The 26791-nt window shown below is 48.9% G+C and overlaps 1 protein-coding gene across 8 annotated transcripts in view; it reads right to left on the reverse strand.

Annotated features, from left to right (window-relative positions):
* The window catches only part of PACSIN2 (protein kinase C and casein kinase substrate in neurons 2), a 169570-nt gene that overhangs the window by 33163 nt on the left and 109616 nt on the right, over positions 1-26791 (reverse strand). For all 8 annotated transcript variants that reach the window (XM_049884574.1, XM_049884573.1, XM_049884567.1 and 5 more), the window contains exon 2: positions 19036-19174. In XM_049884574.1, the coding sequence (XP_049740531.1) occupies positions 19036-19095 (60 nt within the window). In that variant the 5' untranslated portion in view covers positions 19096-19174. The remainder of the gene's footprint in view (positions 1-19035; positions 19175-26791) is intronic.

Consider the following 26791-nt stretch of genomic DNA (forward strand, 5'->3'; position numbering starts at 1 on the left):
GCTCCCTCTACACAATGGAGAGGAAGGTTCAAGGAGGCGCCAGCTGTGCGAAGCTGATCAAACAGAAGGAAAAGCCCCTGGTGGCATCCGTCCAGGCACACCAATGGAGTCAAAGTCAAGTGTTTTCATCTACAGCTTATCAAGTACACCAAGAGGCTACAGAATCTTCTGTCCAAGGATAAAAGATGACCCTTTTGGGACTCCTTAATTACAGTCCTGCAGATGGCAGCAAGATGGACTGCGTGAGGTTGGGTATCCTGTTCGAGTCCCGCTAGCGAGGCCTCCTTCCCTCTGCGTGCTCTCACCAGGGGAGCGACACGGGTCTGGCCCTGCTCCAAGGTGTGTGGCCCTGTACAGCCTCTCTCCACATTTGGATTCTCTCAGGTGCAAGGTGGAGTCAGAGCTGAGCTATGTGGGGCACGTGTACTGGGAGACAGGGGTGTGCATCACAGGACAAGACATGGCCTCTCACCTTTTCGGGGGAGAGGATCAGATGACCTCTGAGAACCCTTGACAACTGCAGGGTTTCTAATTGAACAGAGGTCAGCTAATGCCACCCCTAAAATGTTTGTAACCTCTCAATTATCGAGGGTCTGGCATACCCTCTTGTCATTCACAGATACTTACTGAGTACCTACTGTGTGCCAATGACTGGGCACGGCACTAGGAACATAATGGTGACCAAGCTGCAACAATGGGCTCCAGCATAGCAACGATTGTGAGCATGGCACGGGACCAGCACAGCAATGACTGTGAGCATGGTGCAGGACCACCACAGCAACGACTGAGCATGGCGCAGGACCAGCACAGCAACGACTGTGAGTATGGTGCAGGGCCACCACAGCAACGACTGTGAGCATGGTGTAGGACCAGCACGGCAACGACTGTGAGCATGGTGCAGGACCACCACAGCAACGACTGTCAGCATGGCGCAGGACCACCACAGCAACGACTGTCAGCATGGCGCAGGACCACCACAGCAACGACTGTCAGCATGGCGCAGGACCACCACAGCAACGACTGTCAGCATGGCGCAGGACCACCACAGCAACGACTGTCAGCATGGCGCAGGACCACCACAGCAACGACTGTCAGCATGGCGCAGGACCAGCACAGCAACGACTGTGAGCATGGTGCAGGGCCACCACAGCAACGACTGTCAGCATGGCGCAGGACCACCACAGCAACGACTGTCAGCATGGCGCAGGACCAGCACAGCAACGACTGTGAGTATGGTGCAGGGCCACCACAGCAACAACTGTGAGCATGGTGTAGGACCACCACAGCAACGACTGTCAGCATGGCACAGGACCAGCACAGCCAATGACTGTGAGCACGGTGCAGGACCACCATAGCAACGACTGAGCATGGCACAGGACCAGCACAGCAACAACTGTGAGCATGGTGCAGGACCACCACAGCAACGACTGTCAGCATGGCGCAGGACCAGCACAGCAACGACGGTCAGCATGGCGCAGGACCAGCACAGCAACAAATGTGAGGATGGCACAGGACCGGGCAGTGTTTCACCCTGTTGTACAAAGGGTCGCTATGAGTGAGAACCAACTTGATGGCGCCTAACAACAAACCATCATAGAATTTATCGGTCAGATAAATGAGACAAGTGAAGACGGTGACAAGTTCTGGGCAGGAACACTCTAGGTGGTCGGGAAGGCCTGGAGGAGGTGATGTTTGAGGTGGGAGTTGAGGGAACTTTGCGGGTGAGGCTGCTTTCTGAAGGTTGGAGCAGGATGTCCTGAGGCCCCAGAACATGGAGGCCTGCGATGCACCCCTCGGTGAAGCCTCACCTCTCCTGGTATCATTCTTACATGGACTGACATGTTAAAATGGTGAGTTTCGAGCACTGGAATGGTGCTTCTGTTCCTCTCCATCCACCACACTAGGCAGACAGAGGTCGCCCCACAGACATTTCTCAACATCTGATGTGGTGCTAGGAGCCCGGAATTCCCTTCCACATGGAGAAGAGGTGACTGGGACACTGCTGAGAGAGCTCAGTTAGAGGCACAGGCAATGCAGTAACTTGTGAGCCTTTATTTCTCAAGTTCTTAGTCCCGTGAGCCCCCACGCATCTGTCAGTTAATATGACTATTATTTAAATTTACACACCAATCACTGAGACCAAATAAGAAGAAACTGAAGACTTTTACCTTACCAACTTCTACAGTCTGAAATTGATGTAATCGGTCTGTAATCAGGATGCACTGATAATTAATGGTGATTGGAATGTGAAAGTTGGAACCAAAGAAGGATCTATGGTTGGAAAAAATATAGCCTTGGTGATAGAAATGATGCCGGAGATCACATGGTAGAATTTTGCAAGACCAATGACTTCTTCATTGCAAATACTTTCTTTCACCAACATAAACGGTGACTATATACATTAACCTCGCCAGATGGAATACACAGGAATCAAATCAACTACATCTGTGCAAAGGGACAATGGAAAAGCTCAATATCATCAGTCAGGATAAGGCCAGGGGCTAATTGCAGAACAGATCATCAACTGCTCATATGCAAGTTCAAGGTGAAACTGAAGAAAATTAGAACAGATTGACGAAAGCCAAAGTATGTCCCACCTGAATTTAGAGACCATCTCAAGAATAGATTGGACGTGTTGAACACTAACGACCGAAGACCAGATGAGTCGTGGAATGACAGCAAGGACATCATACATGAAGAAAGCAGGCGGTCATTAAAGAGAAAAGATGAAAATGGATGTCAGAAGAGACTCTAAAAATTGCTCTTGAACATTGAGTAGTTAAAGCAAAAGGAAGAAATGATGAAGTAAAAGAGCTGAACAGAAGATTTCAAAGAGCAGCTCAAGAAGACAAAGTAAAGTATTATAATGAAATGTGCAAAGACCTGGAGAGAGAAAACCAAAAGGGAAGAACACGCTTGGCATTTCTCAAGTTGAAAGAACTGAAAAAAAAATTCAAGCCTCGAGTTTCAATACTGAAGTATTCTATGGGGAAAATATTGAACAACGCAGGAAGCATCAAAAGAAGATGAAAAGAATACACACAGTCAACTGTGCCAAAAAGAACTGGTCGATGTTTAACTATTTCAGGAGCTAGCATATGATCAGGAACCAATGGTACTGAAGGAAGAAGTCCAAGCTGCACTGACGGCACTGGAGAAAAACAAGGCTCCAGGAATTGACGGAACACCACTTGAGATGTTTCAACAAATGAATGCAGCCCTGAAGTGCTCACTCATCTATGCCAGGAAATTTGGAAGACAGCTAGCTGGCCAACCAACTGAAGAGATGCATATTTATGCCTATTCCCAAAAAGGTGATCCAACAGAATGTGGAAATTATCACACAATGTCATTAATATCACATGCAAGTCAAAGTCTGCTGAAGATTATTCAAAAGTGGCTGCAGCAGTATATCAACAGGAAACTGCCAGAAATTCAAGCCGAATTCAGAAGAGGACGTGGAACTAGGGAAATCATGGCTGATGTCAGGTGGATCCTGGCTGAAAGCAGAGAATACCAGAAGGATGTTCACCTATGTTTTATTGACTATGCTAAGGCATTCGACTGTGTGGATCGTAACAAATTATGAATAACACTGTAAAGACTGGGAATTCCGGAACACGTAATTGTGCTCATGATTAACCTTTACAGAGATCAAGAGTCAGTCATTCAAACAAAACAAAGGGATACTGCGTGGTTTAAAGTCAAGAAAGGTGTGCGTCACGGTTATATGCTTTCACCATACTTATTCAATCTGTATGCTGAGTAAATAACTCAAGCTGGACTATGTGAAGGAGGCATCAGGATTGGAGGAAGACTCTTTAACAACCAATGTTATGCAGATGACACAACCTTGCTTGCTGAAAGTGAAGAGGACTTGAAGTACTTACTGATGAAGATCAAAGACCACAGCCTTCAGTATGGCTTGCACCTCAACATAAAGAAAACACAAATCCTCACAACTGGGCCAATGACCAACATCATTATAAACAGAGAAAAGACTAAAGTTGTCAAGGTTTTCATTTTACTTGGATCCACAACCAACAGCCATGGAAGCAGCAGCCAGGAAATCAAAGGGCTCATTGGGCATATCTGCTGCAAAAGACCTCCTTAAAATGTTGAAAAGCAGCGATGTCACTTTGAAGATTGAGGTGCACCTGACCCAAGCTACGCTGTTTTCAATCGCCTCATATGCATGTGAAAGCTTGACAATGAATAAAGAAGACCGAAGAAGAATTGATGCCTTTGAATTGTGGTTTTGGTGAAAAACATTGAATATACCATGGACTGCCAAAAAAGCAAACAAATCTGTCTGGGAAAAGTACGAGCAGAAGGCTCCTTAGAAGCAAGGATGGCAATACTATGTCTCACGCACTTTGGACATACCATCAGGAGGGATCAGTCCCTGGACAAGGACATCATGCTTGGCCAAGTAGAGGGTCAGTGAAAAAGGGAAAGATTCTCAATGAGATGGATTGACACGGTGGCTGCAACAATGGGCTCAAGCATAATAAGGATGGCGCAGGACCAGGCAGTTGTTCATTCTGTTGTACACAGTGTTGCTATGAGTTGGAACCAACAATAACGATCCCATGAGTCACAAGAGCTCTCCCCACAACAGATAAAAAGAATATATTCTCGTGAGTCATCAGATAGTAGCTCCACGGTGAAATGAGAAACCAACACCTTTCTGTCAGTCTAGAAAGAGTCACTTGGGCACTAACTGCAAGAGGACCTCACGGTTCCTTACTTTAGCTCCATCAGCTTACCCCTAAAGCAGGCTGGGAGGCTCCATGGCTGAGCCCCTTCTTCCCACAGTGAAGTCCCTACATCCTCACCCACGTGCCCTGTGGTGTACGTGGCAGACGCTGTATCCTGTACACACCTGCAGGTGTGTGAGGCTGCAGGGCCTCCGACCTCAGGCTACTTTCTTACAACTACCCCAACCTGTCCTCGAGGTCTTCCCTTCAAAGAGGGATGACCATGGATCTTAGGGCTGTAAGATGTGTGCTGTGCGCCCGAAAACACCACGGTTGGGGTCGTCTACAGAAAATCATCCGGTCTGCCACAGCTCGCTCTCCGCAGCCCTCGTTTCTACAGGATTCCAGCTTCCCCAGCTGCCCAACCTTCCTTCCAGCTCATCTACCACCTGGGCTCCCAACTTGCCCCGTTCCTGCTCGGAGGACCTAGGAGCCCCTCATCATGGTACTTGCCTGAACCACCCATGTGGGACCGACACCTAACCTCACTGGGGCTCCTTACGTGCAAACAGGGTAACGCCGTTCACCGTGCAGGGCCCCAGACAGTTAGCGATGGCGGATGGGAAGCTTCTTGCCAGACCTGGCACTGCAGCTGCTGGTTGTGTGGTATTGTTAACGGCCTCAGTTTCCCACACAATCCTGAGTGTGATCTGAGAGCTCCCAGCGTGGCTCTGACCAGCACTGGTCCCATAATTTCCTTGAGGCCCCACTCCTGTCCCCACTCCTGGGTTTCAGTTCTTGCCCCTGACACTAACAGGCCCACCCTCGGGTCCTGGGATCTGTCTTCATCAAGTAGGAGAGGGAAGGCAACAAGGCCCACTTTCCTGCAAAGGCAACCCTTGCTCTTGATAGTTTAAAAGCACAAATCCCAGATTCCAACCACTTTAAAGATCAATTGGGCTATCCATCTTTAATCCAAATGTTCGAACTGACTAAACCCAAACATGGATGAAACAAAGCCAGGAATTCCAATTCTCAGATCCTACCTCCAAAGGCCGCCCACATAAAACAAATGCTGTGGAAAGGAAAGCGGCGTTTAAACAAAGTTGTTTTAGAAACAAGCTCCTCCTGCAAGGCTGGTCCCTCAGATTCCAGGTCTCTGTGGCTGCAAGGCCCTGTGGACTTGTTCATGCACACAGCTGTGCCCTGCCAGCATGCCATCGCCCCTAAGGCCCCACCCTGGAGAGCGTTCCGTCTGTGCACTGTCTCACTCACTCACGCAGTCTCTCACCTACTCATTCTCTCACTCACTCTCCCACTCTCACTCACTATCTTACTCAATGCTCACTCCTCACTCCTCTCACTCACTACCTCACTCAGTCTCTCACCCACTCTCTCGTTCTCTCAGCCACTCGCTCTCCCACTCTCATTCATTATCTTACTCATGGTCACTCACTCACTTTCTCACTCCTCACTAAGTCTCTCACTCACCTTACTCTTTCTAACTTGCTCATTATCTCTCACTCACTCATGCTCACTCATTCACTCACTAATTCTCTCACTCTCTCATTATCTTACTCTCATTCACTCACTCTCACTCACTCTCTTACTCTTGGTCTCTCACCCACTTCCACTCTCACTCTCACTCATTGTATGCTCACTCACTCTCACTCCCTTACGCTCACTCACTCCTCTAAGTCTCTCACTCTCATTCACTTTCTCATTATCTTACTCGCTCTCTCACTCTCACTCATTATCTTACTAGGCTCGCTCACTCACACTCACTCTCTTACTCTCACTCACTCTCACTCTCTTACTCATTATCCTCTCACTTTCTCATTCTCATTCACTCTCACTCTCTAAGTCACTCTCACTCACACTCTCACTCATTTTACTCTCACTCAGTCTCTCACCCACTTCCACTCACTCACTCATCATATACTCACCCCCTTATGCTCACTCTCACTCACTCACTAAGGCTCTCACTCACTAACTCACCCATTATCTTACTACATTCACTCTCACGCTCTTACTCTCACTCTCATTCACTCATTGTCTTTCACTATCTCACTCTCACCCATTCACTCACTAAGTCACTCACTCACACTCACTATCTTACTCTCATTCACTCTCTCCCACTCTCATTATCTTACTCTTATTGTCTCAGTCTCTCACCCGCTCACTCACTCATTCTCACTCTCAATCTACCACTCTCACTCACTCCTTATCTCTCCCTTACTCTTTCTCTCTCACTCACACTCTCACTCATTATCTTATTCACACTTACTCTCTTATGCTCACTCCTCACTCTCATTATCTCACTCACTCTAACTCATTATCTTATGCTCACTCTCACTCTCATCCACTCATTATCTTACTCTCACTCTCGATCACTCACTCACTGTCTTACTCTCACTCACTGTCGCTCTCTTACTCTCACTCACTCTCACCCATTATCTTAATCTCAGTCTCTCACTTTCACTCATCTCACTCACATTCTCACTCTCACTCACACCCACTCACTCTCACTCGATCTTACTCTTTCACTCTCATTAACTTTCTCACTCATGATTACTCTGTCACTCTATCACTCACTCTCATTAACTCTATCTTACTCACTCACACTCAGTCCCTCTCTTACTCACATTCTCACTTATTCTCAGTCTCTCACTCGTTATCTTACTCTCACACTCATTCACTCACACTCACTCCTCACTCATTCACTCTCACTTTCTCCCTCTTACTCATGCTCTCACTCTCTCTCATTCACTCCTCACTCACCTTCTCACTCTCACTCACTTACTCTCTCGCTCTCAATTAGTCACTCACTCTCACGCTCTCACTCTTTCATGCTGTCTCTCAGTTTCACTCTCTCACGCTCTCTCCCTCTCTCACTCACTCCACACTCGCTCATTCACTTTCTCAGTCTCACTGATTCACTCTCTCGCTCCCACTCATGGTCTCACTTGCTTACTCTCACACTCATGCTCTCATTCACTTACTCTCACTCTCACATTCACTTTCTCACACTCACATTCTCACTCACTTACTCTCTCATCACTCTCTCTCATTCATCACTTGCCCTTTGGCAAAGTGCCAGGAAGCCATAGGCGCCCAATCCATGGCTGTTGAGTGGCTAGGCCACTGCCCTCTGTGGTCGCCCCTCACACTTAGGTTGGGTGCTGTGATGGATGGGACCTCGCTGCTGCCGAGGGCTGCCATCCATGGGGATGGCACGATCACCATCCTAGATCTATAAACAAGTGTTCCCTACAGGCTGGCAAGGACAGCAGGGTCATCATCCCAGGTCTATGAGGAAGCGATCCCTGTAGGTCAGCAGGGCCAGCAGGGTCATCATCTCAGGTCAGCAGGGTCATCATCACTATAGGTTGCTTTTGTATCATTGGGTAGGACTGTGTGATAGGGTAATTGTAGCCCACCAAAGGGGCTAGTCAGTTTTGCCATCCCACTGGGCTTGAAATGAGCCGCACTAGAGGTGGGAAAGAGAAGATACTACCACCACCAAGAAAGAAGAGCCAGCATGTCTTTTGGACCCAGGATCCCTGCCCTGAGAATCTCTTGGAAGCAGGGGACATAGAGAGTGAGCTGTAACCCTGAAGAGGCTGAGAAGCTGTGGCAGGAGAGATGCAGTATCAGGAGATGGTGTGGTGGGCTTCCTGGTCCACAGAGAGAGAAAGCTGAGTGCCTTTGGGCAGAGGCCTAGGGCCAGAGAGAGGCATGCCTACAGCATGGCTGGGAAGAGGCTGTCCTGATGGAAGAACTGTATCCTGAGCATTTCTGAACCTGAACTTTTTACTTCCTTAATAAACCCCATAATCGTGAGCAGGGTGTGTGAGTTCTGTGTGGCCACTGCAATGAATTAACGAACCCGGCAGAGAAGCAGAGAGTGCCATTGGAGGAAGGGCTGGTGTCAGAATTGGTAAAAATTGCTCGCGGAGGAGGAAACTGCACCACTGGGTTAACCACCTGGGTGCCGCTTCTGGCCCGTCAGCCACACAAGGACAGGGGCTGTCTCTGTCACGTCCACCTCTGGCTCCTGAGCTCAGTGCTGGCACGCAGCGGGGGCTTGGTCCACACAGGCTACACTGATCAACAAACAGAGAGAAGATGGCTTGGTTGGAAGCCATGTCACCATGAGAAACACCTCCAGGACTGGGCAGAGGCTGGTCTAACGTCAGCATCACGGTCAACGTCTAAATGCTGGCTTCTAGCTTCAACTGTTTGCAGCTTGGTGAGCGTGAGGGTGGCTCTGGCTCTGCGTTGCCAGTGCCCTTTGCACAGTATGGCATTCAGCGTTGTTGCTGTTCTGTGCCGTCGAGTCGATTTCATCTTACGACAACCCTGTGACAGAGCAGAACTGCCCCATAGGGTCCTCTTGGTTGTAATCTTTAAGGAAGCAGGTCGCCAGGCCTTTCATCTGCAGAGCTGCTGGGTGGGTTTGAACCGCCAACTTTCGGTCAACTGTTTGCACCACCGGGCACACAAAAGGGACTTCTATGCTCAAAGGCGGGGGGCGGGTGGCTGGGTGCACAGCAGTTACCATCTGGTCCCCCAGGAGCTTTGGTCCAGTGTGTCCCCTTAAGGAGCCTGGGTTCCCGCAGCTGTGGGGATGCCATCCAGTCCCTGAAGACACTGGACCCACAGGAGACTCTCTGTAAGCAGAATGGACCCAGCTGGGCAGAGCCCATCCTCAGGGCACCTGCAGGGCACCTGCTGGGTGGCTGGTTCTGGCTGGCTGCCACAGGTTGTAGAGTTTGTCGCTTTTGTTTTCAGCTTATGCCTTTGATATACACTATCTACAGCATTGCGTTTAGCCCCTGCACTCACTCATTCCTGGAAAAAATCAAGTCATGCTTTGAGCGGGGAAGGGAAAGCATCATTTGTCACTTTTGTCTGTTTTATTCATGCTGTACCCCCGGGGCCCAGAATAGGGTCTGGCACATAGTATGTGTTTCCTATATTTATTGAGAGAATGATTTCTTCTTGGTATCATGGTTATCTGTTCCTGGAGTACGATCCTGGGAAAACTGTATTTTTTTTCCATTGGCTTAAAGAAAATTCACAAAAATACAACTCATTCTAAAAAGGCGGGTAGAAAATATCTCTTAAGAATGGTCCTCAGCAGCTTGGTTCAGGAAACCCCAGAAAGGCCAAATGCAACTCTCTTAAAAAGAACAGAAAGAACCTTGAACAAACGTTACATAACGTTTGCCAACAGATGTGGCATTTCTATATTGTGTGCAACATAGTGGGGATAAAAAGTTTCTGCCAGCAGAAGGAAAGAGTGCCACACATGATCTTAGGCTCTTGGCAGATGTCATCTATAACTTTTACAGCCATCCTGGGAAGCAGGGATTCTAGGTTATCACTTAGGGAACTGAGCAGGTTACCAAACGTTCCTGAGCCCTCAGAGGCCATACCAGGCAGAGGGTGGAGCTAGGGTCTGAACCCAGGTATGACTGCTTCTGCATACTGAAGCACTGGCATTTAAATGCACAGCAGGGATTGCAAAGGAACCACTCGCTTTTACAAGGAGCACTCAGGAGGTAGAGCAGGTGGGAGAGGTAGGTAGAGCCTGACTCCTGGGCCCAAATCCCAGCTCCACCACCTACCATCTATGTGAAGTTGGACAAATCCCAAACCATCCTAAGCCTCAGTTCTCCTGCCTGTAAAATGGGGATCATGAACTCAGAAGGCGGTTGTTAAGGCTTGAGAGCACCCACATGAGCCAGAAGCAGGGCTGGACACAGAGTGAGCACGTGATAAACGCCAGCTCTGGTGCTGCGTTCTAAACCTCTCACTGTAGGTCGACATGCAGTGCAGTAAATTATATGGCCTTTCTAGCTATGGTCTTGTAACTCCCACAAAATGACTGGCTGCGACTATGCAAATTGAGTGACTTACGGTCTACCAAGGGGATCAGTCAGTTTATTACTCAAATTGAGTGACTGTGGCCTACCAAAGAGATTGGTCAGTTCGTGGTCCTGGTGGGAGGACCATGCCTGGAAATTAACAAGGAGTAGGCTTACGTAAGGACCAATTCCACAGAGGCTGACCTCACCACCATTAAAATAGAAGAGTCTGGAGCAGAGTGCATCCTTTGGACCAAGGACCTGGAGTCCCTGCGCTGACAGACTCTTAGACTTAGAAGAGAACTTTAACACTGAAGATGGCGTGAAGCGGCAGCAAGCATGGCAGAGCCTGGCAGCAGAGAAATAGCAGCAGCAGTACAAGCGGCAGGAACCAAGAGACCAACACGAGACAGCTGCAGTGGGCTTGCCAATTCAGGAGCAACAGAGAGCCCAGTGCCTTCGGGCAAGAAGCTTGCTGGCAAGGTAGAGTGCCTCCACGCACTTATCAGCAGAGCTAAGAGAGAACTGTAACCCTTGTCCAGGCAGGGCAGAGGCCTGAGTGTGCCCTGTGCAGGGACTGTCTCGAAGGACCCTATGCATGGGTCTTCCCAAAGCAGGACACAGCTGGCGCAAAGGCCAGCAAGCCCAGCAGCAAAGCAGAAGCCTCGGAAGCTGTACAGGTCCCCAAGCAGCATGGTGGCAGCCAGAGGCAGTGGTGATGTGAAGATAGCATCTAACATCTGACCTGAACCACAGCACACCTGCCCAGTGACATAAGAATGAACATGTGCAAAAGGACAAATGTTGTATAAGACGACTATTGTAAGAACTCAAGAAAAGGTTTAAACACAGAAGAAAACAATTTTTGATGGTTACGAGGGTGGGGAGGGAGGGAAGGAGAGGGGAATTCACTAACTAGACAGTAGACGAAAATCATCTTAGGTGAAGGGAAGGACAACACACAATACAGGGGAAGTCAGCGCCACTGGACTAAACCAAAAGCTAAGAAGTTTCCTGAACACAACCAAATACTTTGAGGGACAGGGCCTGGGTACCATAGTTTCAGGGGACATCTAGGTCAAATGGCATAACAGTTTATTAAGAAAATGTTCTACATCCCACTTTGGTGAGTGGCATCTGGGGTCTTAAAAGCAAGCAAGTAGCCATCTAAGATACATCAATTGGTCCCAATTCGCCTACAGCAAAGGGGAATGAAGAGCACCAAAGACACAAGAAAAATATTAGCCCAAGTAACAAAAGGGGCCACATAAACCAGAGACTACATCAGCCTGAGACTGGAAGGACTAGATGGTGCTTAGCTACCACCAATGACCACCCTGACAGGGAACACAACAGAGAGTCCCTGACAGAGTAGGAGAAAAGGGGGGTACGGAACTCAAATTTTAGTAAAATGACAAGAATTAACGGTCTGACTGAGACTGGAGGAACCCTAGAAGACATGGCCCCCAGACTCTCTGTTAACCCAGAACTAAAACCATTCCCAAAGCCAACTGTTCAGACAAAGAATAGACTGGACCATAAGACATAAAATGATATTCGTGGAGAGTATGCTTCTTAGTTCAAACAGATACATGAGAATAAGTAGGCAGCTCCTGTCTGGAGGCAAGATGAGAAGGCAGAAAGGGACAGGAGCTGGGTGAATGGACAAGGGAAATCCATGGTGGAAAGGAGGAATGTGCGGTCATATTATAGGGAGAGCCACTAGGGTCACATAACAATGATCCTAGATGTGTATAAATTTTTGTATGAGAAACTTGAGCTGTAACCTTTCACCTAAAGCACAATTAAAAAAAAAAAAAAAAAAAGAATGGACATGGGTAATTTGATATTTTCAATCACCTCATATGCATATGAAAGCTGGGCAATGAATAACAAAGATCAAAGAAGAATTTACGCCTTTGACTTACGGTGCTGGCGAAGAATGTTAAATATACCATGGACTGCAAAAGAACAAACAAATCTGTCCCGGAAAAAGTCCAGCCATAATGCACCTTAGAAGCAAGGGTGGTGAGACTGTATCTCCCAAACTTTGGACATGTTATCAGGAGGGACCAGACCCTAGAGAAGGACATCATGCTTGGTAAAGTAGAGGGTCAATGAAAAAGGGAAAGACCCTCAATGAGATGGACTGACACAGTGGCTGCAACGATGGGCTCAAGCATAACAATTGTGAGGATGGCACGGGATCAGACAGCATTTCGTTCTGTTGCACATAGGGTCACTGTAAGTCGGAACTGACAGGACACCATCTGTTGCATGTAGGGTCGCTGTGAGTCGGAAGCGACACAACACCACCTAACAGCAAGAGGTTCACCTTTTGAAAATGTGCTGTTATTGCTTAATGTTTGCTTTCTAGAAATGATAATAATGGCTTTCACTTGGCCAACATTGTCTAAGTGCCTAGTGTGTCTGGCTGTAGCACCCATAGCACCCATAGATACCAGTGGTAGATACCAATGGGTGCACGTGCCTCATTCCTAGCAGTCTTATGGCTGCCTGCAAGCTTGAGGCAGAGTCTGGCTGCATGTACAAGGTACACAGACATATGCACACACATGGCCACAGAGAAGTACACAGGCCAGGAGTACACAGCTGTGTGTCTGCAGCTCGATACACTCTTACAGTGCGCTCATACAGGCCTGGGGTATAGCAGAGGGTCTAAAGCCACTGCTCTCCCATGCTGGCAGCCCACGGTGGTGCACCCCCTCAGGAGGGGAGCCTCTTCTGCATCCCCATGGCATTTGAGCTGCACCGTTTGTGGGTCACTCTTGTTTGTTTTATTCATGCTGTACCCTTGGGGCCTAGAATACGGCCTGGAATGTAGTGTGTGTTCTTCATATTTACTGAGAGAATGATTTTCTCCTGGTATCATGGTTATCTGTGTACTTACTTTAATTCTGAACATTTGGCGGAAAGTGTCTCCTGAGCAGGGCGTGTCTTAGGACTCTGCATGAAGCCCCAGACTTGCTCCGATCGCTAGCCCACTCAGCCTGGCAGCCCTGTGAGAACAGGTTGAAAACGGCAAGGGAGGCTAATGCCCTCATCCTTGCTCATTGTTCAGCAGATACTCAGTTTCTGGCTGAAAGAATGAATTAATGGTTATATTTAGACACTTTGGTAAAATTCAGGTGCAACCCTGGCCTCACAGGAGCTCCATCTCAGCACAGCGGGGCACAGATGATGCACTAGGTCGGGGCTGCCTGCATGCAGGCAGTCACAGCAAGTCCACCCAGCTCTGTGTATGTGGGGGGCGGCTGACGCGGGGGACAGGCAGAGAGCACACGGAGCGACCCCTGCTACAGCGCAGCCCCCTTATATGGATTTTTACACGCCTCTGACCCCTCCCGTGGCACTCACCCGGCTATGCTGTAAGCTTAGGGCCTGCCTCCCCCACAACAATAGGGCTCTGGGAGGGGAGACTGCAAGCCCACCTTGGGACCCCAGGACTTGGCTGGGGGCCAGGACTGTGGCAGGTGCCAAATCAGCCTTTGTGGAAAACATGCAATGGGGCACCAGCATCTTCTAATGTTACCTATAGAATCAATCTAAAAAAAAAAAAACAAAAAACCAGTCTTGCTGGTCCGAGAGAGAATGGAAAAGCCCTGGGAGTACGGCCCGCGGACACCTTTTTAAGTCAGTTACTGAAGTCACTCCTGAGGCTCACCTTCAGTCAAAGATTAGACAGGTCTATAGGGCCATCAATAACACGTGTGGGGAACGTGCTTTATAGTGCAAGCATGTATACAAGACTAAAGGACACACCAGCCTAACAGCAAAGATGAGAAGGCAGGAAGGGACAGGAAAACTGGATGAATGGAAACAGGGATCCCGGGGTGGAGAAGGCGAGAGTGTTGACACATCACAGGGTTGGCAACCAATGTCACAAAACAATTTGTGTATTAACTGTTTAATGAGAAACTAATTTGCTCTGTAAACTTTCGCCTAAAAAAAAGCGCAATTAAAAAAAAAAAAAGGAAGAACTGGTCTCTAAGAATGGGAAGGGTACACTGTCTCAGACAAATCACGGATGTGTGTTCAGATGTTCTCATGTGACGTGGAGTCCCTGAAGGTCTCTGACGGCTGGGAGAGGGGTCAGATGTGGCCAAGCCCAAGAGGAACCAGCCTGTGTCAGCAGCTGAAAGTGCCTGCAGGTTGAGGGCCTTCCCTGAAGGATGCCGTGAATATCGCAGGGCACGGTCATCGCCTGCTCTCTGGGCTAACATTCCCGAACGCTTTACTGCAGGCAATTTATGTCCTCTTCACCGGCGAGTGTGCTTCACTGCTGAGGCTCTCTGTGCCCACAGGAGTGCAGGGCAGGTCAGAGCCAGTCTGGGCTCCTCCAGCAAGACATGGGCTCTGCTGACACACCCCGACAACAGCTGAGCAGAAGGCCTGCCTTGGAAACTTCAATGAGGCAGAGTCCGGCCCAGTTCCCGAAATCAGCACCGTTTGCCTCCCAGCCTGGGCCCCACTGGAGCCTTCCACAGATGGGGCAGTGGCCCTCAGTCCTGCTGGGGACAGACATAGCAGTTCCATCACGTTTCTGGAGTCTGCTAAGGGCAGAGAGAGGCCAGGCTTTCCTTCCCTAGGAAGCGCTGATGAACCTGGAAAAGCCCGTGGCCTACAGTCCAGCTCTCTCTGCAGACCACCCTCCAGAGCCACAAAAAAGACCCAAATCAAGGCCCGAAGCAGAGGACGCAGTGGGAGGGTCCATGGGCTCCGGGAGCGAACCAGGAAGACTTGCCAGAATCAATGGCTAAGGAAGGGACACATCTGGGGGACAGATGCCTCTTGGTCTGAAAATACCTAATCCCACATGACCTCCACCTCATTCCAAAAGAGGCCCTTCCCTCCAAAGAGGCCAAGTTCCTCGTGGCCCTCTGCAGGACCATGCTCATTCCAGCCTCCAGACTGCTCCTGCCTGGACTGCGCCCTTCTCCCTGCTCCCAAGCCGACTCAAGGCCAGCTCAAGCTTTACCTGCCCCATGACGCCTTCTCCGGTTACTCCAGCCAGAATGTCCATGTTCCCAGAGTCAGCCTGGCCTGACGGTGCCCACGCTCCATGAGGGCCACTGCCCTCTCTCCTCCCAGCTATGTCATACTCCCCTCAGTGCGAGAATGGGGCCCCCACCCCGTCCTCCTCTTATTTTTTCAATCTTTTACAAGAGTGTTGGGCAACCCGGGAAGTGTCCCCCAAGCACCCACTAGAGACTTACACTTCACATTACGTCCCCAGTGGGTCACATCTCCTCCCACAGCACAGGGTGTGCTCACTCCCTCAGGGAACTAACGCTCACTCACACGCTGGCCCCGCCCACCCTCCAAGGCTCCCTTCCTGCCTCATCCCCAGGGGCCTTCCATTCCTCCTGCATGGGCCCAGCAGATCCTACAGCACCCAGTGAGATGAGTACACACGCTGCACTTCCCTGGAGAGCTCGCCTCTAAATGTCACCGCCAAGGGCCCCAAGAGGGCAGGGCACACAGCCAGTGGCAGAAAAGAGCTGTGGAGTGAGCTTACGGATCCACCGACTCCAGTTAGTATCTTCTGGACAGAAGGAGTAAAATGAGGCACAAAAGACCATTCCATCTCGAGACCACAGGTTGTCTTTAGATTTGTGCGGCCCAGTGGGGTCTGCCAGTGGGCAGTTACCTTCCATGGGCAAAGGAGGAGCCTGCTGGCAGCACCAAGAGACCCCTGAGCAGTCCTTCCTCCATTCAGCGAGCATCCCTGGGAGGATGCCCCCTTGATCTGATAAAAAAAGCCACAGGATAATGTCAGGGACACCAAAGATGAGCAGAGCCTGCTGCCTAGAAAGTCAACCCCTTTGTCTTAGCTTCCTTCACACCAAAGGAGGTATTCTCAACTACTGACACAGTGAGGAGAATTCAGAGGAGGGCATGACTAGACTTGTTAAAGTGACTTGACTTAATGGACATGTACTGACAGCTTTCACCTAATTTTTTTTTTTTTAACAAGCAGTTGAGGACTTGTGTAATGGCGCTACATTTAGCTACTCAATTTTTCCAGAGCAGCTGCTGCCACGCGCTGATAATCACGACGCTGCCAAGCGCACCTGCAGGAGCAGACTGTATGTTGTGTGCATGCTGACGACCCCCATCTCCCCACAAGGAGGAACAGAGAGCACCCCTTGGAGACCTGTCCCCACGCCCATGTATGAGCTCCCTGAACCTTCACAACAGCGTGATGTTTGTACTATTACCACCCCCAATACAGATTAGGAAACTGAAGCAAAGCTTGCCCAAAGCCACACACAGGTGGCAAGTGACGATGGCAGGATTTGCACCCAGGCCACCTGTTGCCTCTTGCGGTCTGTCACTCAGGAGCACATGTCCTGTGGGCTTATCTCCTCGGCACCAGTGCCTCAGTACCAGATGGCAGTGTCACTCAACTACAAAGCAGAAAGTGCCCCCTTGACTCTAGCTATAGCTAGCTGACATTATCACAAGCTGGGCCCACCTTCCTGTCAACCTGGGCTCTGGTAACCTGTACCTGGGGCTGGGGCAGAGAGCAGCCCGACTCCCAGCACTGTCCCAGAGGTACCCCCAAACTGCTTCTCACAACTGCCAGTTCCCAGAAAGCTTCATCCCTCCTGCCACGCTGTGAGAACGCCCCTAACGGAACCAGGGAGCACCTGCCGCCCAGCTCTGGCGACACATCTATGACTGCTGCTGTTCCCGTCACTCCCACTGTCTTGTGTGACAGTTTCCCCGGCCAGATGCTCCAGTCTGGTCACTGAAATGGAAGCCTGACCCGTACCCACCCACCATGCTTTCCAGTTGGCATTCGCTCTCGCAGACACTGGCTCTATGAATGAGGGCAGGGACGTGGCCGGTCACAGTCCCCACTACCCAGGCTTAGAGCTGGTTCATTCCTGTTCTATCCCTGCTGAGAATCTGCACTTCCACCTCAGACGTATGGCATCAGAATCTCCAGTTTGACAAGATCACCAGGCGATTCTCATATGGAATAAATTTTGAGACCCATTGCTCTACGATTGGTCCCTAACCAGCAGCAGCAGCATTGCCTGGGAACTGGTCAGAAATGTAAATTCTTAGCAGGGGTTTGAACCAGAAGGAATTGTAGAAGCTCTGCCCCCTGCAGCCTCAGTGCCTGGCACACAGTAAAACCAAAACACCAGTTGCCACAATGTCGATTCCAACTAATAGTGATCCTATAGGACAGAGTACAACTGCCCCATCGGGTTTCCAAGGAGTGGCTGGTGGACTCGAACTGCTGACCTTTTGGTTGGCAGTCGTAGCTCTTAACTACCGCAGCACTAGCACACAGTAGCTGCACAATAAATAGACACTTAATACAACGAACTATTCGCTAAAAACCAGTAAAGTCCTTTCCCCCAGTGTACAGGAAGGAAAAGCATTGATGGAACCTTAAGCCCCTTGCCCATCTCTTTTTAAACATTGGCACAGGTCCCCACCTGTCTCTCTGAGACTGTGATGTCACAGGTATGCGATTTAGAACAAAACCATACAGCCAACTATTTGAAGTTTATAAAACCATTTCATTCTCATCCCCAGCAAACACTACAGCGTCATCCTGACCTTCTACCACAAAAGCCTCCAGTGTCGGCCCCACTGGGGGATTATACTTGTGCCCTCACTTCACCCCGGATCTCCCTGGGAGGCAGCGTTATCCCCCTTTATAGACAAAGACCCTGAGGCACAGGCCAGTCGAGCAACTTGTCCAAGGTCACACAGCTGGTGACATCACCACCAGGGGGAGACCCCAGGTCTCTCAAACGCACTCAGCAGACAATTGCCAGGATAACGGCAGAGCTTTCACCACTGGAACAAAAGCTGACTCTCCTTTGACCTGTGAGCAGGAAAAGGAAGTGGGACTCAGAAGAGTGACTCCCAAAAGCCGAGATAACCTAATTGGGAAGGGAGTTCCTCTCAGGCACGGACTGGCAGGAAGACGCTCCAGCAAGCTGAGGGCAGTCTGTCCAGCCCTCTGACCACTTGCCTGTGTGGCCCACCACAATGTCACACTATGGCTGTTTCTATTCAAAACCCCCAAATAAAGCTGTGCCCAGCAATCCCCGTGTCTCAATTATGTTTAGTCACATCGTTTCTAAACATAAAAAAGAAGATAATGAGAATGGAAAACTTGACTAGATTTTTAATAAACACCCCCAACCTCTTTACGTATCAGACTTTTTTCAAGCAAGTTAAGTTCACCACCTTCACTGAGAGCCAAGCCACAACTGAGCTGGGTTAAAAAAACACACGTCCACATTCTTTCTGCTGCCATCTAGGTCTGACCACAAATGTCTGCCAGTTTCGGGGGACGTTCATCTCATACCCTCATCCCTACCTCCCCCGCAAGAGTAGCAACAAAAAAGGCGTGCCCGGCACCACCTGTCTGGTCTCTGCATTCAACAGCAAGAAGCGAGTGGTATTACCTCCCAGAAGCTGTCACTGGACACTTCTACTCCAACGGAGTCATCGTAAGCGACAGACATTTCTTCAAAGGCTGAGGGAGCACCAGGGTATGCTGGGATTCAGAGGCCAACTTCGGATGCTCAGAAACTGTAGACAAATCTATAAAAGAGAAACAGGTACAACTGTGACTTTTAAATTCCCGTGGTCAATAAGCAAGCCGTCTCCATCTTACAGACAACTTCCCATTTCCATCATGGCCTTTGGTACAGAAGAGTATGAATGTTTCCCGTTGGTGGAAGAAAGTCAAGAGACTCCAATAAACTCTGGGCACTGGCATGTGTGTGTCTCATATTAACAAGTAAACTTTGCTTTTCAACATCTTACCAAAAAGCTCACATAACTTTCTGAAGAACAGTTTGTGTTCTTAGATCAATGGACGATTACCTTACTAAGTACCCTCCTCCCTTGAAGAAAGCGAGACACTATGAGGACAACATGCAAAAGCAGGCAGCGTCCCTGCTTCTCCGGCCCCTCCTTTCCAGCCCGGCCTACTCAGCAGCAGGGCTAGGACCTGGGGTAAGAATCGAGTGACAATAATCCCACATTTGACAACTGACTCCACTCTCCCCAGAGTTTCTACCACATTCCACTGTGTTGGCCACCGTCTACCCAGTCTTGACTCACTCATCTTACGCCAAACCCAGAAGCCCCAAAGCCAGACCAGTTTATTCTAACACCTTCTGTGCGAGGCTCAAAGAGAAAGAGTACAGACAAAAAAGCAACATGCACCATCTCTGACTAACAGATCCAGTGTTCTAAAATCCAGGCAAAGGCTAAAGGGTGATTGTTCCTCCTGAAAGAGGGAATAAGTTGATGGACTCCCACCACAGATCACTTTGATAGAATCACCTGTTCACAACCCACATGGGACCCTTTGACTTCTTCGTAAAAAGGCGACTCCACTCTTCTTTACATCATCCTGTGTTCAGACGACAAAGCCTGAGATCTGGAACTTTCTTAACTATTCAGGAGTGCAAAGTCTCAGCTTTGGCACCTAGAGAGGGTAGGAGGGGGTGGGACAGGGTGACCAGCACTTTCTGAGCGCCAACAAGGTGCAAGACTTTGCTCTAGGTACTTTTCCATATGTTATCACATTCAATATCGTAACAAGTCTCTGTGAACCATAGTAAGGAACACAGGTTGTAGAGTCAGGCTGCCTGGACTTGAATCCCAGAAAAAGCACTGTGAGATGGGGTGTGCATGCCAGGGCCTGGGCAAAAGGGGCCTGTGCAGCCTTTTTGACAGCCTCGGGGTTAGAAAGACTCACGTTCCCGGGGCAAGTTACCACAGTCGCCTTAAGTACAAAGTGGAGAGAACAATGAAGCTTCCCAGAGGGCCAAATGAGGCGATACACACGAGGGCTAGAGCAATACTTGGTCCACCATAAGAGTTCAAAAAATATAGATTATTATTAGAACTTTAGTCCTTTTGCCAATGCTTCCCCCCGCCCTTATTAGTTTAATCTCTATTTTATAGTTGAACAAACTGGTACTCAAACAGGTTGAGTCACTTGCCTGTGGTCACCCAAGTAATAAATGGAGGGGACCAGCATTTGACACCATGCCTGTTTGCTAAGGTAATGTTTTCTCCATTACACCAAGACGTTTTCCAAAATGATCTCAAATTTAAATAAGTGAGATGGCCTGTAACCTAAGCTTTACTTGCTAGTTAAAGAGCTTTACTCTGGTGGACTGCACCACTTCCAAAGGTGAGCCCACCACTGTACAGATGGTAAATGCAAAGTCAAGAACAGATCAGGTACTCCAAAGCACACTCAAGACAGAAACAGGCAGAGTCGCGTGGTTCCAACGCATGTACTGGTCTCCTAACAGTAGGCTCTCCTGGCAAATGTCAGTGAGGACCTGACAGATGGCTGGACCTCTGCTGCGGAATTACAGGGGGCCATGTGTCATTCTAACCCTGAGGCTGTCAAAAAGGCTGCACGAGCCCCTTTGGCCTGGCCCTGGGCCACGCCATATCTCACAGCACTCTTTTTCTAAAGAATTCTCTGTTGTTAGCCAGAGTCCTTCTAGAATTACCCTAGCCCAGGTCTGCAGTAACAGAAAGCCTTCTACCCCGAGTAGCTCTGCTCCAGGCTCCCCGGGGAATATCAGGGCCCTGGCCTGGCCACACCGTCTGCTGGGCTGCCCAGGTTTCCAGGACGGTACAGGGAGAGAGCACCCTGCACTGCCCCGAAGGCACCCTGACACTCGCAGGGCATAGGCAGGAGGCTTCACTTCTGCCTGGCGTCAGTTGTGGTTTAGACACTAACACGTGAACCACAGGTCGGTCCCGCATCAGAAGACTTATAAAGAGCCTACTGTGTCCCAGGAGCCTAGCGAAGAGGTTGCCAGTGGGGTCGGTACTGAAGAAACCCAGCAGTTGACTTTTAGGAGCAAGCGCCTCAGTCACTGGGAAGCCACATACAGAGGCAGGGAACGCTGGAGCTTCGAAGGCCACAGAAATGAAGCGTGCTCTAGCTGGCCGTGGGGAACCGGGAAAGCCCACAAGGACACGAGGCTTGCCCAAGGTCACACAGTGGCAGAGTGGAGGAAGACTTCCTTACTCACATCCCCTCAGTCCACACACCTGGACTGCACCACAGCACTGTGCTCAGAAACTGTGAAATCCCTGAGATCAAGACTGTCCAGTGAGGACGAAGGGGACCTCACTGACATTTGTGTGGTCACAGCCGACATTTATTGACCACAGTTGGCTTACCTATTCTCATGAGAGCTGCTCAGAGGTTGTTTTAATGCTGAACCAACTCCCTCCCACAAGTCCTTCAGTCCTTGTTCCACATCTCCCAACATAAACATTCTCTAAGATTACATACAACTGTCATTACTGACCTAAGTAAAACGAAACTAGGCAGGCAAACCTGCTTTTGTAAAAGTGTACAAGGTGTTTCAGACCCAACGTAAATGGCTTCTGGAAGCTCTGGACGGTCACTTCACTTCTGAGTTGTAATAATCCAGAATTCATGGCTCTTGCCTTCTGAACCCTCTAAGTAGATCTTACACAGTGTCTCCCTGAACTGTGCAGTCTCTTCTAAAAGGTCGGAACCCAGCAAAGACACCCAAAGTCCTAGAGGAGAAACTGAAGCAAGGCGTTAAGAACCCAAACAAATATAGCTAGTGAGGGGAGGAACTGAAGATCTCCTGCCCAGAGTCAGCAGTTCATGAAGTAACACAGACAAAAGCACCTGCTTACGAGTGCCAAGGATGTGGGAAATGCACAGGCTTTGGAATCTGCAAATTCAGGTTCAAATTTCAGTTCTCCACTGACCAGTCATGTGAGTGTGGGAAAACCACTGCATATCTCTGAGCCCTAGTTCCCCCAGCTGTACTTCGCCGGTTACAAGGACGGTTTAAAGAAGATGACATAAGGGCCCCCAGACCCTGAGTTGCAGAGTTTGCCTCAATGGGAGTGTTCTGGGCCAACATTCTTGGTTCCAAGGGTCCTCATGACTTCATTCAGCTCCACATGACAGTCACATGGAACGCAGGCCAAAGGGAGAACATAAGGGGATCGTAACAAATTACGAATAACATTGCAAAGAATGAGAATTCCAGAACGCTTAATTGTGCTCATGAGGAACCTGTACTTAGATCAAGAGGCAGTTATTCAAACAGAACAAGGGGATACTGTATGGTTTAAAGTCAGAAAAGGTGTGTGTCCGGGTTGTATCCTTTCGTCATACATATTCAGTCTGTATGCTGGGCAATAATCCGAGAACCCGGAATATCTCAAGAAGAACAGGGTATCAGCTTTGGAGAAAGGTTCATTAACAACCTGCAATATGCAGATGATACAACCTTGCTTGCTGAAAGTGAAGAGGACTTGAAGCACTTACCAGTGAAGATCAAAGACCACAGCCTTCGGTATGGACTGCACCTCAACATAAAGAAAACAAAAATCCTCACAACCGGACCAATAAGCAACATCGTGATAAATGGAGAAAATATTGAAGTTGTCGAGAATTTCATTTTACTTGGATCCACAATCAACGTCCATGGAAGCAGCAATGGAGAAATCAAAGGACACACTGCATTGGGCAAATCTGCTGCAAAAGATCCCTTTAAAGTATTAAAAAGCAAAGATGTCACTCCACGGACTCTAAGGTGTGCCTGACTGAAGCCATGGTGTTTTCAATAGCTTCACATCCACGTGAAAGCTGGACAATGAACAGGGAAGACTGAAGAAGCAGCGATGCCTTTGAATTACGGTGTTGGAGAGGAATACTGAACATACCCTGAACCGCCTTAAGAACAAACAAATCTGCCTTGGAAGAAGTACAACCAGGAAAGTCCTTAGAAGCGAGGATGGCAAGATTTTGTCTCACATACTTTGGACGTATTATCAGGAGAGGCAGGTCCCAGGGGAAGGACATCATGCTTGTCAGAGTAGAGGGTCAGCAAAAAAGAAGACGACCCTCAGTGAGATGGATTGACACAATGGCTGCAACAATGGGCTCAAGCCTAACGATTGGGAGGATGGTATAGGGCTGGGCAGTGTTTCATTCTGTTGTACACAGGGTCGCTATGAGTCCGAACCAACTCGATGACACCTAACAACAACAACAAGGGGACAAGAGGAGGCCCTGGTGCAAAAGGGTAATGCGCTCAATTGCTGACCAAAAGGTTGGAGGTTCTAGTCCACCAGAGGCACCTCAGAAGAGAGGCCTGGCGATCTACTTCCAAATAACCAGCCATTTAAAATCCTACAGAGCACAGTTCAACTCTGATACCCATGGGGTTGCCAGAGTCAGAACTGACTTGATGGCAACTTGTCGAGGGGGGCAAGGGTCTGTACCCCAGAAAAAAAGCAATTAATGTCCAACCACTGTCGACCTGAGATTGCATCTCTGGCATTCACAGAGCAAGCTTAACCCCTGGGGGCCTGAGCGCAGGCCTCAGCCACCCAAGCTGAGTCCTCAAAGGGCAACTCACAAGGCCCCTGCTTTCCTGTCCCTCCTCCTAGAGCTCTGCAGAGGGCCCCTGTCCACCACCCCACCCTTCCCAAAGCTCCCTGCCCCAACCTCTGCGACACTGGCCACCCCTGGCTCTCCTCCCCCGCCTCCAGCTAACCCTTCTTTCTCCCTACCAAAAGCATGCCCTAAGGTCCATTCTTGAAGTTCTTTCCAAATCTCCCAGCAATGATGCCGCTCACTCCCATGGCTTCGAACACCACCAGTACGCAGGGAACAGCACCACCTCTCTCCGGTCTCAGCCCACCTGTAACACAGCGTGACAATACTTGCCCCACAGGACTGTTCTGAGGATTGCTGTTGTTAGTTGCTGTCAAGCCAGCCTTCAATGCATGGCAACCCCACGCACAAAGGAACGAAGGGCTGCCCAGTCCTGCGCCATCCTTGTGACCCGGTGCAGATCTGACTGTGTTATTAAGATCAGAGTTGAATGAAAGTCACTTGGCATACGTGCAACACTCTAAATGTGGTAGCCATTACTCTTAAAATCACCATCCAGCAAACCACCCAAAGGTACCAAGAAATGTCAGCGGGCGTGGATTTTGTGTTTTTGTTTTCCCATTAGTGTTGCTACTGGAAGAAGCACTTTTGCTGAGGCTTCCACCCACCACTTAGGACACAGCCCCAAACCCCGCTGTGCTCAGCGATGGTGAGGCCAGTCATCAACTGCACCAGGTGTTGTGCTAAGTGCTTCCCGTATATGCGCTTCATTTAATGCTAACAACAATCCTATGAGGTGGCTATTGTCATCATGCTCCTTGTTAAAGCAGGGGAAACCAAGGCACAGAAAGGAGCCTGCCCAAGTAAGAGGTAGAATTGAGATCTGAATACAAGTAGGCTGACACCTGAGTCCTGCTCTTAGCCACTGACCATAACCACCTCAGTGATGAACTGAAATCTTCTAGAACGTAAAAGGTGAAAAATTAAACATATGCTGTTGTGCCTTCACGAGTACACTGTCCTGTCCTCACGGACATCCATGGGGTGGCGATAAGCTGCACCAACATTTTCTGTTGTAGCTAGTGCTTTTCATGTCCTCTTTAAGAAGTCTTTCTCTATGCCAAGGCGATAAAGATATTCATTCACCTTTATTATCTTTGAATTTTTTTTTTTTAATACCCAGAAATAATTTTCGTGTATGATGTGACATACAAGTTTCATTGTTTTCCACATGACTGTCCAATTGTTCCAGCACCGTTTGGCTTCTTCCCCTCACCATCCCGCAGTGCTACCTTTGTCCGTGTGTGCGTGGCTCTCTAGGCTCTCCATTCTGTCCTCTGTCTGTCCTTGTGACAATACTACCCTGTCTTAATGACGAGAACTTTCTAAGAATTCTTGGGATCTAGTAAAGGAACACGTCTTCTTCTGAAACCGGCCTGAATTTCTGGCAGTTCCCTGTTGATATACTGCTGCAGCTGCTTTTGAACGATCTTTAGCAAAATTTTGCTTGCGTCTGATATTAACGATATTGTTCTATAATTTCCACATTCGGTTGGATCACCTTTCTTGGGAATAGGCATAAATATGGATCTCTTCCAGTCAATTGGCCAGGAAGCTGTCTTCCGTATTTCTTGGCATAGACGAGTGAGCACCTCCAGCGCCGCATCTGCTTGTTGAAACATCTCAGTTGATGTTCCATCAATTCCTGGAGCCTTGTTTTTCGCCAATGCCTTCAGAGCAGCTTGGACTTCTTCCTTCAGTACCATCGGTTCCTGATCATATGCCACCTCTTGAAATGGTTGAATATCGACTAATTCTTTTTGGTATAATGACTCTGTGTATTCCTTCCATCTTCTTTTGATGCTTCCTGCGTCGTTTAATATTTTTCCCCACAGAATCCTTCACTATTGCAACTACAGGCTTGAATTTTTTCTTCAGTTCTTTCAGCTTGAGAAACACCGAGTGTGTTCTTCCCTTTTGGTTTTCCTTTTCCAGCTGTTTGTACATGTCAGTATAATACTCTGTCTTCTCGAGCCGCCTTTTGAAATCTTCTGTTCAGTTCTTTTACTTCATCAATTCTTCCTTTTGCTTTAGCTGCTCAACGTTTGAGAGCAAGTTTCAGAGTCTCCTCTGACATCCATCTTGGTCTCTTCTTTCTTTCCTGTCTTTTTAATGACCTTTTGCTTTCTTCACCTATGATATCCTTGATGTCATTTCACAACTCATCTGGTCTCCGGTCACCAGTGTTCAATGCGTCAAATCTATTCTTCAGATGGTCTCTAAATTCAGGTGGGATATAATCAAGGTCATATTTGGGCTCTCGTGGACTTGCTCTGATTTTCTTCAGTTTCAGCTTGAACTTGCATATGAGCAATTGATGGTCTGTTCCACAGTCGGCCCCTGGCCTTGTTCTACCTGATGATACTGAGCTTTTCCATCGTCTCTAAGGAAGACGGAAGAATTGTTCCCTTTGGATTGTGGTGTTGGCAAAGAATATTGAATATACCATGGACTGCCAGAGGAACGGACAAATCCGTCTTAGAAGAAGTACAACCAGAATGCTCCTTAGAAGCAAGGATGGCGAGACTGCGTCTTACATACTCTGGACATGTCAGGAGGGATCAGTCCCTAGAGAAGGGCATCATGCTTGGCAGAGTACAGGGTCAGCAGAAAAGAGGAAGACCCTCAACGAGGTGGACTGACACAGTGGCTGCAACAATGGGCTCAAGCATAACAACGATTGTAAGGATGGCGCAAGACCAGGCAGTGTTTCGTTCTGTTGTGCA

Source organism: Elephas maximus, chromosome 4, assembly GCF_024166365.1.
Source record: "Elephas maximus indicus isolate mEleMax1 chromosome 4, mEleMax1 primary haplotype, whole genome shotgun sequence".
NCBI lineage: Eukaryota > Metazoa > Chordata > Mammalia > Proboscidea > Elephantidae > Elephas > Elephas maximus.